Raw genomic sequence first — 19,902 nt, 5'->3', positions numbered from 1 at the left:
GCTTAATTTTGAAGGGTAGGTTGAAAGGGCAAATGGCAGATATGAGGAGATGGGGGATGAGTGGGATTGGGGTCTCCATGATGTAAAACTCACAAAGAATCAATAAAAAGTTTTTTTGAAATGGAGAAAAGGATAATTTAAAATATAAACATGAGACATGAAACAGAAATGTCAGTATTTATGAAAATTATGGGACCTAATTGTCCCTATTTAGATTTATGAATCACTAATTTGAAATAAACTCTCAAGTATTTTCACAGTTCAAAACACAAGTCAGATTTAGAGAATCGTGTTCTTCACAAACGAATATTTTTGATTCTCAGTCATCTGAATTTGTGCTCATTATCTGAATTTAGAGAATTCTCCAGTTAACATAGGAAGCATGAAATACTTTCACTAGCAAAGTTAGAAGTAGAATTTATTTTTATTTACTTACTTATTTATATCCAAATGCTGCTCCCACTCTAAGTCACCCCCTCACAGAGTCCCTCTCCCCGTCCCCAACCCTTTCTTCTCTGAGATGTCCTCCCCACCCTCACACATCAGGTTTCTGCAGGATTAGAAGCATCCTTTCCCAGGGAGACCAGTCAAGGCAGCACAGTTAGTGTAAGACCCCAACTCAATGTGTTTCTTAGACCATAGAAACAAAGCCCAGCATAGAGTTCTTTGTTCTTTCGCCTTAAGTCTGAGAAACGGATGGCCACTGGAACTGGCTCATCACAATCTTGACCCACCCTGGTGCCTGACTCATTGTGTAAGGAACCAAGAATATTTGCCAAAGATAGCCTGTAACCCTTCCGTAAGAGATGAACTGTAATCCGTCATCCCCATTATTATGATGTTTACTCAGCCTCCCCATTCTTTGTGGTCTTATCCTCCCCTTTCTTTGTGTTTTTTTTTTTTTTTTTTTCCCTTTAAAAACCCTCAACTGCAACTGCTGAGGGTCGATCTCCTCTGCCCCTGAGCTCAGCCTCAGCATGCTGATTCCTGAATAAACCACTTGCAATATTGCATCAAGAATGGTTTCTCTCAAGTTATTGGGGCATTGGCTCATCCTGGGACTTGAGCGAGGGTCTCCCTGGAACGGGGGTCTTTCATTAAGAAGGACTAAAAAGTGAGATACAGAGCTAAACAGAACATTCTCAGCAGAGGAATCGTGACTCTCCAAGAAGCACTTGAAGAAATGTTCAACATCCTTAATCAAAACGATCCTGACATTCCCTGAGAGCCACCATGAATCAGAGTGGCTAATCAAAGTGAGATCAAAAACTCAAACAATAGTACAAGCTGGCGAGGATGTGGAGAAAGGGGAAGGCTCCTCCAATGCTGGTAGGATTGCAAACTTGTAAAATCACTCTGGAAATCAATATGGTGATTTCTCAGAAAATTGTCCAACCTGAAGACTCAGCTATACTGTTCATGGGCATAGGCCTAAAAGATGTTCCATCATGCCACAAGGACATGTGTTTCACTATGTTCATAGAAGTAGATTTTTAATGCTCCTAGTCTTCCTTGTAATAAACCCATTGATCTATGAGTTTAACTTTCACTTGAGAACCTCTCATGATCTGAACAAAAATGGGCAAAACCGAAATCTGGAAAATACTGCAGTAGTATGAAATGCATGTGCATGTCACGTTGAATTAGGATAAATCAGAATAAATTCATGAATAGTGAATAAATCACACCATTTACCATTTATGTAGAGCCCAGAGTACAGTGTGTGATATGAGGGTAATAATCAAAAAGATAGCTCATACCTGTGAACCTAGCATTGTTGGGGCTAAGATTGCTGTGAGTGAACCTGAGGCCAGTATGGGTGCACAGTGGATCATGTCTGAAAAAGAAAAAATGGAGAAGTGGGGAAGAGAAGGGCAGAAAGAAGGGGGGAGATTCTAAGAAGAATCTCTCAATGGAAGCTGACAACCCTAAGAAGGTAGACATAGTAGGAACAAGATTATGATTTGAAATAAGTTTCAATTCTTTTTTCATATAGCTTTTCTTATAGTCATAAAAAGCAGACATTCTAGAAGAGATCATTACTCTTCATCAAAGAAAACATTTGCCGTTCCTGTAAAAGGACTATCTGTCTTAATAGTAATCCCCCTATAATGGTTTATTGAACAGTACCAACATAATTGGGATTTTGTGGATATATCAGACTTGTTGCATGTAATTTTATAAACACTCTTACTCTTTCTTGGGATCTCTCTCCAAGTTCCCGGCTATGCTCCAAGGACAGCCGCTGCCATGTTGTCAGCGGGCATTTTCCCGAGAGTGCCAACCGTTCCTCCAGCTGGCTTTGCTAAGTTGCCGACAACCACTCTTCCCGAAAATTCTGGGAACTGATGTTCACACGCTACCAACTAACTGCCCTGCCTGGCTCTGCCAACTGCCAAAGACCTGCCCCATGGCTGCACCCTTTCTCCTGCCCACCTGAGTCACTGTAGATGGAAAATACCAAAAAGCCTTAATATTTTAAAATCAGCCAGATGACACAACTGCTGGGCACAGAATCTATTGTCCTTAACTCATCAGCTAGCTTATATCAGAATACTTCTGGTGGCGGCCAGGCCGGCATCGGTTCTAATAGCTTCCTCAGAATTCTGGTCGCTGCCAGGCCACCACCGGTTCTAATAGCCTCCAGGCATGCATAGTGGCCAGGCTCCTCTCTCCAAAACCTGACCCAAAAGTCCCTTTTTCTATCTCGTCTCCTCCTCTTCCTCCTGGGACTGGGAAATCCCACCTCTATAGCTTCACCTAGAGATTGGCTTCTCCAGTCTTCATTGACATATCAGCTCCTCCGCTACACAGACTTAGTTATTTCTTTTTACTTCTACTCACCAAAGAGTTCTGTGCCACTACAGTATAATTTAAAATGATAAAATCTGGAACTTGAGACCCACATAGTAGAAGGAGAGAATCAACTCCCTTAATTTGTTTTCTGACATCTATATACAAGCCATGTGTTCTGGACAGTTTCGGGTCAACTTGACACAAGTTAAAGTCATCTGAAATGAGGGAACCTCAGTTGATAAAATGCTTCCATAAGATCAGACTACAGGCTAGCCTGTGGGCATTTCCTTAATTAGTGAAGACAATGGAGGAGGGCCCAGCCAATTGTGGGCAGTGCCAACCTTAGGAAAGCTCAGCAAGCCATGGGAAGCAAGCCAGTAAGCAGCATCCCTCCATGGCCTCTATATCAGCTCCTTCCTCCAGGAGCCCCTGGGGCCTCCTGCCCCGTGTAGGTTCCTGTCCTGGCTTCCAGCAAAGAAGGACTACAATGTGGAAGTGTAGGCCAAATAAACCCTTTCCTCCCTAAGTTGCTTTAGACCGGATGTTTTGTCATGGCATTAATCCTAACTAAGACATTGGCATGTACACATGCACATGAACACACACACACGCATATACACAAACACACACACACACACACACTATATATATATATATATATATATATATATATATATATATATATATATAATTAGAAAATAAAGTCACCAAAAATTGAACAAGAGCTATTTAATAAGACTCAGTTAAACCTGTCTGGGAGCCTGCAATCCTAGTAAGAGGAACATACTTAGAAATATTCAGCCAGGTTTGCATAGATAAAAGCAAGACATTAGAAAATAGTTTAAGGAAAGGAATATCTCAAACAAAAGATGCTTTTCAAAATCAAAGCAGCCTAAATTTTCAAATTAGTACTTAGTTTTGTTTGAAAAGTATAGGTATATGAACCATTTATATCTTCATATTCAGGATGTCATGTAGTTGAGATTTCATTGTTTTTAATTTTTAATGAAATCATGACAAATATGGAGACAAATCAAAGAACTGACTTGTACTCTTTTAAAATGTCAATGATATTAAAGATGTATGGTGACATTCTAGCCTATGTTAAAGAAGACTGAAGAGAGAAACAACAATCAAATGTTACCCTTTGTTGAACCCAACTCATTTGTACTTGGAGTGCTTTGAATATCTTGGCCCTAGAAGGCAATAAGATCAGATCCTACTCACCAGTCAAGGACATTATGGACCATAAAAGTGATCTGGATTTCCCTCTGACAGACTGTAATAAGTCTGATACAAGTCATTTGGACTTGTATCCAAAATGAAAGTAAAGGAAAGCTGTCAAAGTCTGAAGCTTGACAAAGCTGACCAGTTTTAAAGGAAAAAAATTGCACCCATTGGGCCTAATACTTTGGGGAGGTCAGTGTTATAAGCTAGCTTCATTACATCACTTAGAGTCCTATCAATATTAGGTCTAATTGGTACTATGTTAGACAGACTGAATGGATTTAGTTCCAGTTTTCATCAAACTAATCAGTGTTTAATGAAGTGGCGTATTAATGGGAAGGTTTGTTAAAGAAGATAGAGAATACTTTAGTGTCATTGAGAGCCAATTTGATGTGAGTCATTCTTTCCCCATTTTTAGAAAGCTTTATTCTGCTTTGCTTCTGTATTTTGAACAGCAGAAGATAGAGATTGTTATTACCCTATTTTGCCTTTCTCCAACCCGAAGGAAGGGCTATTTGATAACGAAGATAAAGACTTTTATCTCCCTTGGAACAAAACTGGCTCACATTTACAAACATTCCCCTCATGAGAAGTTTTTCTAAACTCAGTATGCTTTTAACGTGACACAACTCTGTGTACAAAGTATCTAATTGAGCAGATCCACTCAATTCCATCCCAGGAAGGGACTCTGATACAAATGTAACTCTTGTGTTTCAGGCTCTGTCAAGAGGAATGAACTTCTTTGCTTCTAAACTTGAGTTTCATGATCTCTACCAATTCATTTGGGACTAGCCAGGGCAACTTGCTATCCTGTGGCTAGAAACAAACAAAAAAAACACAATGGTTTTGACAAAGGCTGAACTAATTCAGGCAAATGTCACTTTTATGGGATAAATGACCCAGTATAAAAGATTTAATTTAGCCTTAAACTTGTCTGCAAACTCGGTGCAAATTCCAGTGAAAGTAAAGTTTTTCATGAAGAATGAAATTAAAATGTATGTAAATGGAAAGGTATTATCAAAACTAAAACAATATTATAAAAGAACTAACTTGCAGGACTAGGTTGTCTGTTCTTAAGGCTTTAAGACAAAGCTTGAAGTCATATAAACACTGTGGGAAATATTTGGTAGGATGATGTTAACCCTGCACCTAAATTACTATTTATCAGTTCTACCCAGATACCCATATGCTGTGCAAATGAAAGCATATGCCCACAAAAGGACTTGTGCAAAATGTTTGTTCAAGTATTATTTATAATAGCCCAAAGTCACAAATGATATAAGCATTCATTAACAAGAAAACAGAAAAATTGGAGTATGCTTATCAGTGAAATGATACTTGTGAGTAGAAAGACATGAATATTGTAAACAAAAATTGATTAATCTCAAAGGCATATTAGAAGTCATTATACAAAGGAATGTATTTGGTAAATATAACCTCATTTATGTGAACTTTGAATGGACAAAATTAGTATAAAGATAAAAACTTTAATAGTAGTTGCTTGAAGAAAGTTTAAATATCTTTGAGGAAAGGAACCAATGGAACTTAAGCTGGGACTGTCTTCTGCCTTTGTTAATTAATACAGGGTTTACATTTGTCAACACTCATTAAGCATACTTAAATCTATCTCACTGTATGTCAATCTCAAATAAAAATGAGAATAAAAAGACTACAGCATAAATTTTTGTTTAACACCCCCACACACTAATGATTCTAGTTTAAATGTGCAAATGATTCTAGGTTAAATGTGAACGTGAGATCATTTGCTCTTTCTACAGGTGCTCAAGAGATAACTTCTTAGTTTTTAAACACCTACAAAAATAACTGTGCCAGGAAAATTATTAATCAAGATCTGATAGTGGCTTTTTTTCAGTGTGGAGAAGAACAGAAAGAACACTCTGGGTTATAAAAGCAGGAAGAACCCAGGTTTCCCAGTGATTCAGACGGGCACCATGCTGCTGCTACTGGCCCTGGTGAGTGTGGCCCTGGCTCATGCTTCTGAGGAGAACTTTGATGGGTAGGTCTAAAATTCCTTCCCAAGTAAGCTTTTGCTAGTTTTTGGACACATTACTGAAATTTAAGTTTCTATTCATTCTTTTTACTATTTAGCAACCGGGTGTTCCGTGTCAGTGTACATGATGAAGATCAAGTCAACTTAATTCAGGAACTAGCCAACACCAAACAGGTAAAGTAGCAGTTCTCCGTTTTACCCTAACTCCAAAGCCTGATTTACTCCGATTCTATCAAAAGCAATGGCATGAAATACTCCCTGAAGGATTTTTGAAAACAAGAAATAAAACTTGGAAACTACTTAATGCCACAGCGCTTTCTTTTGCTGCTTAAATTAGCTTGTGTCAAGCCATGTAGTGTTATAAATCCACACAACCTTTTAGAAAAGCCGACAGTGACAGCTAAATGAGTTGGCTCTGTCTTGAAGGTCATAGATCATCCAACTTGCAAGTCACTTCCCTTCCAAGACAAAGGGGGAAAAGATCAATTTGCAAATGACTGAAAAACCGGGCTTTTTTCCAACTTCAAATTCATTTCCATATCCCATGTGTCATCTTTCCCTTTGATTTTCTTTCACTCTTAATCAAACAACTTGACTTTTCCTGACGTTGATCCTGGTTGTTTTAATGGTATGACTTGAGGAAGAAAAAGAAGGTAGAATGCACAAGCAAATCCCATTTTATTCTTTTGCTTTAAAAAATAAAGGGAAATTTTGCTACTCCCCAAAAAATCTGTGGGGTTAGAATATACAAATTTAATTACATGTATAGTGTGGCAAAAATCTATTCCTGAGTATGAATATCACCACTTTGGTCAATGCTGTTTAGTCTTGAGTATATAAACTAAACTGATCTCCTAGTTCCTAGGTGCCAGTCTGTCCATCTACCCCTCACACACACACACAGTCCAATGCATTCACCCACCCTTGTATCTATCCATCCATCCATCCATCCATCCATCCATCCATCCATCCACCTACCTACTTATCGTCTTTATGTTTTAGTTTTTAATGCTGAGGTAGTGAAATAAAGGAAAAGGTAGAAGGTGTCATCGTCATAAGTGTTGAGTAGAAGAGAACATACACTCACGTTCTCTAGCCTGTCATTAAGATCTGGAGTTTCCTCCTATTTAGCAGCATCTCTGCCTGCCAGCCTTCACTGTAATTTGTTTAATTGCTGCCAGCATCGTGGGAACACTTTACACCCTAATCATTGGTTTTCTTTAATACATCAACATGAAAGGTGCCTTCCTTCTAATACTGACTCATTAGAACCAAATGAGTCAGACATCAGTTACCTCTAAAGTTATTTTTTTCCTGTTTCTTTCTATTGATTCTCCTACTTTTTAGCTTACAAAGTCTGGAGCATTCTGGTCAAATCTGGAGATAATTCAATCTGTTTCCTTTTGAAAATGTATCTTTCAGCATTTCAAGTGGGCTGGATACATGCTACAGGGCAATTTCCTGCCTTCGTTTGTAAAGCAAACGTTTACTGCTGGGGCCTATCACATGTTTTCACACCTTAAGGATCCTAGAGCACACACTATTTCTACTAAACTTGAGGACCACACAAAGAGTCCTTTATTACAGTTCATTTAGTCAATATGTATTTCTCATCAGTCTCCAATGCACCATATTGGGCATTAAATAGTGAAAGTGATTCATCCATTTGCTCTCTTTAGGATGCATATGCTCAGCTATCTCATGTCAGTGGGGTGTGATCTAGATACAGCACTGTGTGGTTTTCTGGCTTATGAAAAGGTGCATTGGTGCAGATACTTTATTAAATGCTTCCCTGAGAACAAGATTCTACCAGGCTAGTAGTGAGAGCTCTCAATTACCAGATGAAGTTAACTGAGCCTCGTTTACTCTTGCTTCAGTTCACACTATGTCCCAGGGATCCCCCCTTCATTTTATGAGCATTCATGGTGCATCTGCTTCCAATTGGATCTGAAGCTTAGTAAAATCAATGACAGGTCCCCAGGCTGCCACTTCTGCTTCATTGATTTCCCAAAGAACTCCTTCATTCCCCTGTGAGCCCCTACAAACTTCATCCTTTTTTTCAACACACTTAAATCCTTTGAACAAGATCAAATCCCCCAGGACTGGAGTTTCAGGTGGTTGGGAATCATCAAGTGGGTGCTAGGAATCAGTCCCAGCCCTCTGGAATCAATACTTCAGTGCTGATTGATAAATTGTTTTTAGTCACCTTGATTCTCCCATTTTATTGCAGTCAAGTATAGGGGTTAATTTCAGATTCATGGGGCTCAGTTTCTACCCATATCAATAGTAGATAGCTTTGTGCTCCTCTCTGACCCTCACCATTCTCATTTATAATAGTGGTAATACCACCTCCCTTAGAGGGCTGTAAGACTTTAACTTAGAATATAAGTAGGCCACTTGGAGATAATTAGGAAGAACCAAGTAACTGCTTAATGGCTGCTGTCATTGGATAGAGCCTTTGTTTCTACAGTTTCTACTACGGTGTGATCACTTCCATCCTTATCTACATTGAACCTCAGTGTTCACTTTGGGAGTTGAGAACCCTTGGAAAAAGTGGAAACCAATGGGGAGTTAAACAGGCCAGCTCTCCTACAGCTGCAGCAGCACGCTCTAGCTCAATGCTGCGAAGTACATGTTTCTTCTTATACTTTATTTTCTTTCCAACATAAATTTTCAAAAGATTTAAATCCTCTGTAGTGATCACGTGGGTGTAGTGTATTCTGGGATGTAGCCTTCCTGATAAGATCATCAAAGGGCATCTCATCTTTTTGATTATCCTTGGCCAGTGTGTCCTTCCTCCCAGCTTTTGAAGGTATTCTTTTAAGACCTCAGTATGTTGAAAGGATCAGAGCTACACTGCACTTCAGCACTTCCTCTCATCCTTTGTAACTTCAGTGTGAGGGTTTTATTTTATTCCTCACACTCACATTAGATTGGTCCTCTCAAACAACATATTTGTAAATGTAAAGCATACTTTCTGTCCTCTGGGTTTTCTTACATTCTGTGTTTCTGGAGTTTGAAGTTTATTTTTCTCTGTCTAGAGTAACATTATGACTATCTTCTTTATTGTTGACAGCAGAACGTTTCTTTCTGCTCTGTGAATTAAGCCTACAATAGAAATTGTTTTATTTACACACAAGAAAACAAAATTCTCAATGAGAGACCTACTGTGTTTGGCTCACAACCACATACAGTGTGAAACAAATTTGTGCATATTTCTGAAAACCCAAAGGTCCCCAGCACCAAAATGTCTGATTTTATCAGCAGAACTTATGCTCCAAAGGCTCACAAGAGAGACAGGGGCTCATGTAGCCCAGGCTGTCCTTGACCGTGCTATGTAACAGAAAATATTTTTGAACCTATCTTCCTGCTTTCACCTTCCATATCCTGAGATTACATGTATTTGCAGTCGTGTATAGTTTTATGTAGGGTCGGAGAAAAGATCCAGAGCCGTGTGTCCAGGCACGCCCTGTACCAACTAAGCAACGTACCCAGACTGAATTTTAGATTTATACCTTACTTTACCTTGTCTTTGTGCTAGTTCTGTACCTTATTTTAGTAAGGACTCAAGTTAACTATAATCTGACTGATCAGGCTGACACTCTTGTAAGACTATGACTTAAGGATAGGATTTTATCCCCCAACCAATGTTTCATGTAAATCTCATCTTCTGGAATCCATCTTGTTGGCATCACATGTCCCTTTCTTTTGTTGACCTGGCATTCTGTATAGCCCCCAAGGTGGCTTAGCATCCACTGGACTAGATGAGTGGTTTCAAGTTCAGCAGGACCAATATAATTAACTGGATTCCATTCCAGTACACCAGAAACCTGGTCACCTTAAAACCTTCCTTCTTCAGCTGTACAATCTTTAAATCTTCCCAGTTTCCTTACAAATTTCCCAGAAATGGCCCCAAATATCATTTGAGCCAGTTCTGCCACGGTGTGTAGAGCTCACACTTGCACCTTGAGCTTAGCTTATAAACATCTAAACGAATGAGACGCAATAGGAAATCAAGATCCAAGGTCAGATTTATTTCAGACTTCCAGGACTCTGCTCAATATAAAGAATAGAACAACATACACACAAAACACAGTAGAACCTAGCTGACATTTTTCCAGGAAAATGGATATTTGTGGTAATGTATGCATAAATAAAAGCGTTAGAATAATCAAACGTGTCATTTACATGACATTTCCTATTTTCTCTAAAGCCTTCCTTAGGAAGACAAATACTGCATGTGTTTTGCCCACCCTGGTGTCAAAAGTGTAAAGCCCATTATGTAGTAAGCCCAACAGCAGTTATGAATAAGATAGAAATCTCAGTGTACCACTGGATCCTCAGAAGTATTTGTTTCCAGCCACAGTAAACAGCAAAGCAGGAAGACGCTCTTGGGTTTACATTACTGTGCCTTTCACTGAAATAAGTTCAACAATTATGAAAATAAGTCTATTAAAGTAAAGGAAGGCTCAGTTTCTCTCCACTCCCTTTTTGGACTGTATTTATTATTGCTTGGCAGGCTTCATCCATTACCATAGAGACTGTTGTCATATTAACCAACTGTTGCATAAAATTGAAAAACAAAAAAGGGTAGCTAAAGAATACTGCAATTAACTGGAATTATGAGAAATAACCATGTTCTCCGTGCTTCTTGCTAATGAGTTTTAGTTTTGATTATTTATGCATGTTATTTATGTGTGAGTGTATATCTGTGTTTGTGATGATGCAGTGTGTATGAGTAGTACATACGCCTATCTGTGTACATAAGGCCAGAGGGGAATGTCAGGTATCTGTTCTTTCATTCTCTACCTTAGTCCCTCCAGACTCAGTCTGAAGTGAGGCTGGTGGCTGGTGGTCAGCAAGTCCCAGTAATCCTCCTGACTCTCCCTGCCATCCACCAAACATGGGTTGTAGATACACACAACCACACTCAGCTTGTCTTTGTAAAGTGTGTTCTCAGTATGTGAATTCAGGTTCTCGTGTTTATACATTTTTATCCACAAAACTGCATCTCTATCCTTGGAGACATTTTTATGGACATCTAACTGGTTGGTCCTTATTAATTCAAAGGAGATATTTATTAGAGAATACCTGAATTATTTAAGTTCTAAGATAATTATATGGAATAGAGCATTCATGTGCTCTCAAATTCTAATTTTATATTGAGCTATAGATGTTTATTACATGTGCTTTTTATTCAGATTGATTTCTGGAAACCAGATTCTGCTACACAAGTGAAACCTCTTACTACAGTTGACTTTCATGTTAAAGCAGAAGATGTTGTTGATGTGGAGAACTTTCTAGAGGAGAATGAAGTTCACTATGAGTAAGTTTATGCTTTACAGATATTACAATTCTCTCCCCCTTTCCCTAAGCCTGTGAACGACCCATTGAAGCTAAAATGAGGGTAAGACTATGTTTTTTCCCACACAAAGGGATGACAGCACAGTTGGCACCCAGACTCCATAGATAGAGACTTAGTGACTTTTCTGTTCAGTTGTCACTCTAATGAAAATGTTCTACATTCTTGAACCAGCAAAATATGTGACCTAATAGTGCTTTTTAAATGATACAGACAGTAAAGGTCAAACCATGGACACTATTATCATGTAGGCACAATTTTATCTTCAAATCTTCTCTTTGAGTGAACAACCGCATCTCTTAGTTTAAGTCTAGATGTAACATATTCTTTTTAAAGACCCCATCACTAGTATAAGGATGCATGAAAAATGCACCCTCTCAAAAAAGAAAGAAAATGAACTCTAAATAACTAGTAGAGTTGTCCAAACTGGTTAGACTGTTCTTCCCAAAATATTGCATTGTTAAGTTGACATCTTTCAAGAGAGTTCCCTTCAAAGAAGAGAAAGTTGTCCATTGGCTGATACCCCAAAATAGATATTAAGTGCCCACATGCCGTAGATATACAAAAGGGTGGCTAGGATTTTACATACATTAGAAGACAAACTTCAAGTGAGGGAGCGCAGTGATGTGTAAAAGAAAGAGCAGAGCACTAGAGAATAAGAATGAATAAAACGTTTGGCTCAGAGAGAGGCAACTGTAAAATGAGGCTTAAGTTGATAACTGAAGGGTATGTGGGCAGAGAGCAGATGATGTGCTGCAGCTTGAAGCTAAGAGTGAGACCATGCTGACTTGGTGGCAAGTGCAGGACAATACAGAACACTTCACCCAGGCATAGACCAAGAACAAACAAAAAGAACTCCTTGGGCTCCAATCCAGGATGTTCACATGCTTTTAACCAGCAATCTTTGGCCATACACACAGATCTTCATTATGTTTTGAGGAAATAAGATCTACAGAATTTTAGCATCAGAACTTACTTTGTTGGTTTGTTTGAATGTTAAAAAAATTAGAGAAAATAGTATCAGTGTTCAAGGAACATGTCAGCAGTCAACTATGCAACATGTGCCACCATCAGAAGTGGCATAGACAACAAGAAAATGCTTTAGGAGGAACCAAACAAGAAACTATCATTGCAACTTCTGGGCATGAGACCTTGAGAAGAGCTTAAACTTCCCAAGCCTCAACTTCCTAACTCATGGGATACAGATATAATGAGAAAGATGGCACTGATAAACCAACAGCAGGCTATTATTTGCACTTAATAATATTACTATTACTGTGAGTTCTACTCTGGTTTACTGTTATACAAAGAGGGAAATGCACTTACCTTTTTATTTACTAATCATTTGAAAATTACATATATAGGTATGTATATGAGTGTGGGTTTGTGTATATGAGTACAGTGCTCACAGAGGCCAGAGAGGCTGTCAAATCCTCTGGAAATGGAGCTACTGGCTGTGGTGGGTCTCCTGATGTAGGTGCAGGGAGCCAAACTCAGGTCTTCAAGAAGAGAGGTTCCCACTCTTGACTGTTGAGCAGTCTCTCCAGCCCAATATGAAAGCCTTTTAAAGATATCAGAAAATTGCTATGTTTCACTCCATTATCATGCTTTATCTGACTTATTTCTCTGATCTTTACTGAGGAGAATATTAAAATGCAACATTAAACAGACTATCTTGCTGGGCGTGGTGGTGCACGCCTTTAATCCCAGCACTCGGGAGGCAGAGGCAGGCAGATTTCTGAGTTCGAGGCCAGCCTGGTCTACAAAGTGATTTCCAGGACAGCCAGCTACACAGAGAAACCCTGTCTCAGGAAAAAAAAAAAAAAGACTATCTTTTAAAAAGCAAAATATAACCTTGTAAATTGCAAATTATAATTAAGAGGTATATCTGATATTTTTCTTATTTTCTAGTAAGGACTTCTAAAATCTCAGCTTGAGATGCTTTAATAACCTACTTAAAGATGAGTTTCTATAGAATTCTTCCAGAAAGCAAAGAACCCATAAGCTATATCCAGAGAGACTGAAAGAATGTCTTTATTCTGTTCATATTTTACATCAGTGAAATGGTTCTGAACCCCCTTCAGTCCTCATTAACAGCATCAAGTAAAAAATTCTCTTCCTTTTTCTAGTCACAGACTTCATTCAATTATGGGCGCATGTTGTCTGCTGCAGTATAGAATGTACCTTGGGCTTAGATCTTATTAACGTTTACATTTCTGCTGAGAGCACTGTAGCATATAATTTCTGAATAATAGATAATTCCCCAGGAATCTCAGGAAATAACTCCAGCAATAACTATGCTAGTCACAAACAGTCCCTATTATTACTCCATACAGTAATTAATTTGTAATCGGGTAGTTTCTCACTGGCAAGAACTTGCAGTTAAAAATTTTTGTCTATACAGTGACCATCAACTGCATAAGTCCCATGATAATATGACTTAGATCTATTCAGCGGATCACACACTCTTCACCAGTCAGACCTTGAATTCTGAGCCAAATTTCAAAATGTGTACAGAAAGATAAAATGTAGTTCCATGGGCCATGATTGCATTCTTAAATATAGAAAGACTGGGAATTTGATAGCACTAATACTTAGTTTCTAGTATGAAGCTAAGTCGACAGAACCCTTTGGTGAGCTGTAAAAGACATTTTACTCTTTTGTATTCTACAAAATTGCTTCCTAAAAATTCCAGAAAGTTTGTCTCTCCCCTTATTCAAATCAGAGTGACATTGCATGTTGCTAACTGCCGGCATCATCATTTTTTCTACACATTGATGAACTGTGTAGGGCAGGAGAGATGGCTCAGCAGTTCCAAGAACTGGCTGCTCTTGCAGAGGACCTAGGATTCAATTCCTAGGACCCAGATGGTATTTCCCAACCATCTGTAATGCTAGTTCCAAGCGATCTAATGTCTTCTTCTAGTCTTCATGGGTCCTACATGCACATGGTGCATAGACATACGTGCAGGAAAGATACTCACGCACATTAAATTTTTAAAAAATCTTTAAAAGAAAATAATTAAGCAGGTAAGTATCTTTGATAAATTACACCATGTTTCCCTTTCCTTTCCAGCCATGACATTCTGTAGTTTGAGAGTTGCAATGATCTAATTTGCTCACTTGTTTTTAAAAATTAAAAAGAAATTGGATGGTACTAGCATAAAAGTATATGAAAGCATATCATGTATGCCTGTGTGTTTAAGAGCCACAATGATTTCCTTAAGAGGCATTGTTTTAAGCATTTACAATTATTATTATTATATATAATTGTAATAATATTTTGTAATATAGCTTTATTATAGATCAAATAAAACCAACTAACCACAAGGCTGCAAAGCATGATTTGAGATGAGTCCCAGTCTCCAAGCAGTTAGCAGTGTATTTCAACCTGATAGACAATATCTAGTTCCCAGTCTCTCTATATGTAATGATACAGCCTTGAATGTAAAAATACAATTTCTTTTTCTTTGTGCACAGATTTTTACAATTTTCTCGATGATAATTCATGATCTGACTAAAATTTCAAAATGATGCAAGACTTCTGATGCCCTTTCCCAAGGTGCAATGGGAAATTTTTTGCTATTACTTACTATTATTTATATTATTAATTTAAACTGTTTTTTACACCTGTTGTCATGATTAAAATGTTGGCTATCACAGTAAGAACTTTAAGAAAATGTCTCTTCCTGCAACAAAGCACCACCATCAGCCTTTCATAGTTACTAAGCCTCCCCTAAGTCATTTGAGCTTCGGGTTGGCTATGTTAAAATTGTAGCTATATGTTCTGTGAGCTTTGCTGTTACCTCCACCCAACACTGATTGTTGAATATCAGCAGTGGCCATGATTAGCTTTAAATAAGAGATATCTGTGGAAAGTCTTCCATCTGTGGAGTGCTGAGGAGCAATTAATTTAGGATGCATTTCCCTGGGCACCTAGTGAGAAACCATGTAAGTTACATATTGGGTAGCACACTATATTGTATTTTTTAAAAAATTAGGGATATGGCTCAACTGTATGTTCACCGTGCACATGCAAGGCCCTGGGCTCAGGCCCAAGCACTGGGAAAGTAAAAAGTTGAAGTATACCTCACCTGCCATTTCCACTGGATCCTTCTTCCGTTCAGAGAATTTCACCTGTGTTTGGCAGGATTTGTTCTTTCCATTGGATAATATTGAAATAGAATTGTTTTCTGCCAGTTGGTTGTATTTTTGTTTTGATTTTAGATCTTTGTTTTGCTTGTTTTGTCTTTGTTTGACTATGTCTTTATTACTAATTTTCCTTCGAGATCACTTTCCACATCTTTTTCTAGCCCATGGTTTAGTATGGGCTAAACTCTACATTTTCTTAGTTTATATAGCTTGTAAATAAGGAGTTTTTTCATCTCTTCAAAGGTGACTATGTAAATGACTAAGACCAATTTCATCTCAGAATTAAAAAGGTCATTGGGTATTCTCTACTCAAAAGCTCCATTCTAAAAACATGACTTTATAGTCAGGGAGTGCATGAGTTTTCTGAAGTCAATGGTTTGGACAAACCTTGACCTTTTTATTCCCAATTCATGATTTCTTCTACCTCCCATTCCTACATTTCCACATTGATATCTTTCTCTCAGACCTGTGCGGGACTCCAAAACTATACTTTGATAGACCTACATCACTTTTAGGTACTACCTTTGGGATGAAGTGCAGAAGACTAACTCACTAATGAAGTTTTGATAACTGTTTCAAAGAAAACTTCTTTGTTCATGTAAGCTCTAAGATTTACCCCTTTTCATCTTTTACATATTAAGAGAGTTAATTCATAAAAAGGAAATTAGCAAGAACTCCAACATGTCATTTAGTATTAATTTACTGCATTTTCCACAAACAGATACAAACTCCTACCCAAATTCACTAAACGGGGGGGGGGGGGGAAGGCGTACATGAGAGCCTCAGGGAGTACCCCCGATAGGTGCCCTGGAGTCTGAGAGGAAAAGAAGACTTTTATGTGTCCCTGCAATTCTTTCAGGTCAGATAAAACCAGGGGAAAGCTTAACTGTGAATGACACAAGTTTTTTCAAATTGACCTGGTTCTAGAATATTCAGTGATCAAGGATATTGGTGATCAGATATTTTTTTCCCTTCTAAGCATATCCACACAGAGTAGTAATGAGAAATAAAAGTAAATACACAAACCACATACACACCATATGTAGGAATTTTCAATTGAATTAATATGAATAGGCAGGTCTCTGGGGTTCTATCTCTTCAGTTTTAATATTGCATTGCTTACAGAACGATTAGATTATCGAGTCACCCAAATAGCCGAGAAGACGCTAGTTGTTTAAACCCAATGTCATTTACCTGATAAATATTTAACGCTGTTAATATTTCTCAACTTCCAACCAGCAAGTTGTTTTCCTAAAATCCTAAAGACTAGCCCTCAGTGGCCACCTCTTACATTACTTTGGTTATAATGCATAGGTTTCTGGGACATGCAGCATTTAGTGCTAATATCAGGAAAATACCTGAGATTTAAGGAAACAAAATAGGACTGGAGAGATGACTCACCAGTTAAGAGCACTGGCTGCTCTCCCAGATGTCCTGCGTTCAATTCCCAGCAACCACATGGTAGCTCACCACCATCTGTAATGGGATCTGATGCCCTTTTCTGGTATGTTTGAAGACAGTAGCAATGTACTCATATACATTAAATAAATAAATAAATAAATAAATTCTCTAGAAAATAAAACAAATATGTGTCAAATATGCATTGTTGTGTGGATGCTCAAGGCTCTGATGTCTGGGTATCAAAGAAAATGATTTTGGTGTATAGGGTCACTAAGGGACGTAACATATGGGCCCTAGAAGATTCTATCTTATTCATGCCCCTCGGTGTCCTCAATGCCTCACTTTTTGTGATTGATACCAGAATCTGTTAGTAGCTGAGCTTGAAGACCTCAGTAAAAGTCAAAAGGCAGCATGTGAGTCAGTGGGAGGTACCGCAGCGTCTCCTAAAGCTTCAGTTTTTGGCTTCATCTGTGCTCCCTGGGAAAGATTATAATCACACTTACAAACACCCATTTTAACTCATCCAGGGTATTGATAAGCAACGTGAAATATGTTCTGGAATCCCAGTTTGATAGCCACACCCGTGCAAGTGGACACAGCTACACCAAGTACAACAAGTGGGAAACGGTATGGGGTGTGCCTGACTCTGATACATTTTGTGGGCTTGGGAGTTTAACCAACAATGTCACATTAATCCGAGAATGACTCTCTTTGGCAGATAGAGGCATGGATTCAACAAATTGCCACTGATAATCCAGACCTTGTTTCTCAGAGCGTCATTGGAACCACATTTGAAGGACGTAACATGTATGTTCTCAAGGTAACAATTTTTAAACATGACTTAAGTGGTTTAAATCAATAAATTCTGACTCACTAGCATTTGTTTCACAGACATGGTTATCAAAAAAGAAAAAAAAACCCTATAGCTCAGATTCCTTGGATTCTTTTATTCTATATGCATTTTTACATAATTAATTTTGATTTATCCAAAAATAAAATCTGGTAAAATAAGAGAATTCTTATAAATTTTACTACATTCCTGTAAGCAATCTAAGTGATGGTAGACTGTGATGAAATTCTTCTCTCCCTGGTGTGGTTTCCAAGTCCATTTGCAAGTTGCAAGCTTTTGTTAGCAAGCTCTCAGACAGGCTATTCTCATTCATCAGACCACATTACAATCAACGCCAACATTTATTTCATCATCCTGCATGCCACTTTTGTCATGCAAGCCCAGTGACAAAATGATAAGACAAGAAGTGAGGAGAAGAGACATTTTCATAAACTTAGCAGCAATTATAATTACTTATCATAAGTCATCAGTTGTCATAGTCATGTAATGTAACCATAGCTGACAATGAGTGCTATGGGAATATAGGTTAGTGGGGTAAACAAGCTTTTTGTGGCAATGTAGGCTTGATAAGCCTAATAGTAATGCAAGCTTTCAGCATAAACACAGTGACTGTTCAGAGACAAGAACAGTTTGAGTGTTGGGCATCGCCAGATGCTGTCAGGATTCATCTACAGAGTCCAAAGGAAGTGGATGTTAACCCCTGAGTGCCATGTCATAAATAACACTTCTCCTTTTCCCTTTTCTCACAATAGATTGGCACACCTAGACCAAATAAGCCTGCCTTCTTCATCGACTGTGGTTTCCACGCAAGAGAGTGGATTTCTCCTGCATTCTGTCAGTGGTTTGTGAGAGAGGTGGGTAGACAGAATATTTTTTGATGGAAGAAATAGAAAGTATTAATTTCAATTGATTCCTTTATAACCTAATATAAGAAAAAACGACATGTTCACACATGCATACATACACATATACACGCACATGCATACACAAAAGAACACAAATATACAGACATACACACATAGACACACACAAACCATCCACAATTCCAAGTTCCTATGGGATAAATTAGTTTTAACACTTGTCAAAAGACCTTTGTATGATGTGCATTTTTTCAGTTAGAAAATTGGGTTTATTTCAATTTCACTAAGTTACACTTTCTCACCTGTCTTAGGTGGATTAGCTGACAGCTAAAATAGTGATTCATCCCTTAAAAATTGATCAGTGTGGATAAATTGGCCACTGCCCATTGAATTCCCTTAATAAGCTGAAATGTTCAATTTTTCAAATGTGTATGCACTCATGTTTATACAAATATATTTCATAAAGAAAAAGGAAAAGGAAATAAGTATTTCTTATAGGATAATTACAAATAATATATCCACAAATAATAACCAAAATCACCTTTAGAATATCATGGTAATAATGATTTCAGCAAATTCATTGAAGGGCGTATAAAACTTTAAGAAGATACAAGACATTTTCAGAGCCCCAAAGTATGCTCACATACTTTGTGAACACATACTAATTGCAAAGTGAAAACTTACAATGAAAAAATTTTAAAAAACAATTTTAACTAAGTTATTAAGAATAATATCATCAGTGTTAAGTAAAATAGTAATACTGTGTAAGACAGGTCACCTTGGCAACCTTCTCTAAATATATAATGTCCCTACAATTGCCAAACAACCTAACCTGTGCTTTTCCACAACATGAAAGTTATAAAAGATGAAAAAAATATTGAAAATCATCAAACATCAGCAGAGAAGGAGGAAATGTGACAGCTGTCAATTCTGGTAGAAGCTTGTAATCCCAGTGCTTGGAAAATAGAGGCAGAATAAGAAATTCAAGGACAAGCTCAAGTTTGAGGCATGAGACCCAAGAAAGAGAGAAACAGAAGCGGAGACAAAGTGAACCCTATAATCAGAAGCGGGCATTGATAAAACAAAATGGTGAAGTGTAAATAAAATCTAAAATTATTTTATAATATTATGTCCATGTGAATGCCTTTACATTGATACCTATACTGTGATTACAAAAAAAAATGGTAACATTAGGGAAAACTAGATAGAAAATGTATGGAAACTCCCTGCATTATATTATAGCT

At 37.9% G+C, this 19,902-nt stretch overlaps 1 protein-coding gene across 1 annotated transcript in view; it reads left to right on the top strand.

The window, feature by feature from the left end:
• The window catches only part of Cpb1 (carboxypeptidase B1), a 42,423-nt gene that overhangs the window by 9,934 nt on the left and 12,587 nt on the right, over positions 1 to 19,902 (top strand). The window contains exons 2-7 of the mRNA XM_021196654.2: positions 5,897 to 6,040; positions 6,133 to 6,208; positions 11,236 to 11,360; positions 17,476 to 17,575; positions 17,667 to 17,768; positions 18,551 to 18,652. Coding sequence (XP_021052313.1) covers positions 5,976 to 6,040; positions 6,133 to 6,208; positions 11,236 to 11,360; positions 17,476 to 17,575; positions 17,667 to 17,768; positions 18,551 to 18,652 — 570 coding nt within the window. The 5' untranslated portion in view covers positions 5,897 to 5,975. The remainder of the gene's footprint in view (positions 1 to 5,896; positions 6,041 to 6,132; positions 6,209 to 11,235; positions 11,361 to 17,475; positions 17,576 to 17,666; positions 17,769 to 18,550; positions 18,653 to 19,902) is intronic.

The sequence above is a fragment of the Mus pahari genome, chromosome 4 (assembly GCF_900095145.1).
Source record: "Mus pahari chromosome 4, PAHARI_EIJ_v1.1, whole genome shotgun sequence".
Lineage (NCBI taxonomy): Eukaryota > Metazoa > Chordata > Mammalia > Rodentia > Muridae > Mus > Mus pahari.
The sequence above is the reverse complement of the archived record's forward strand: the minus strand, read 5'-3'. Positions and strand labels throughout refer to the sequence as shown.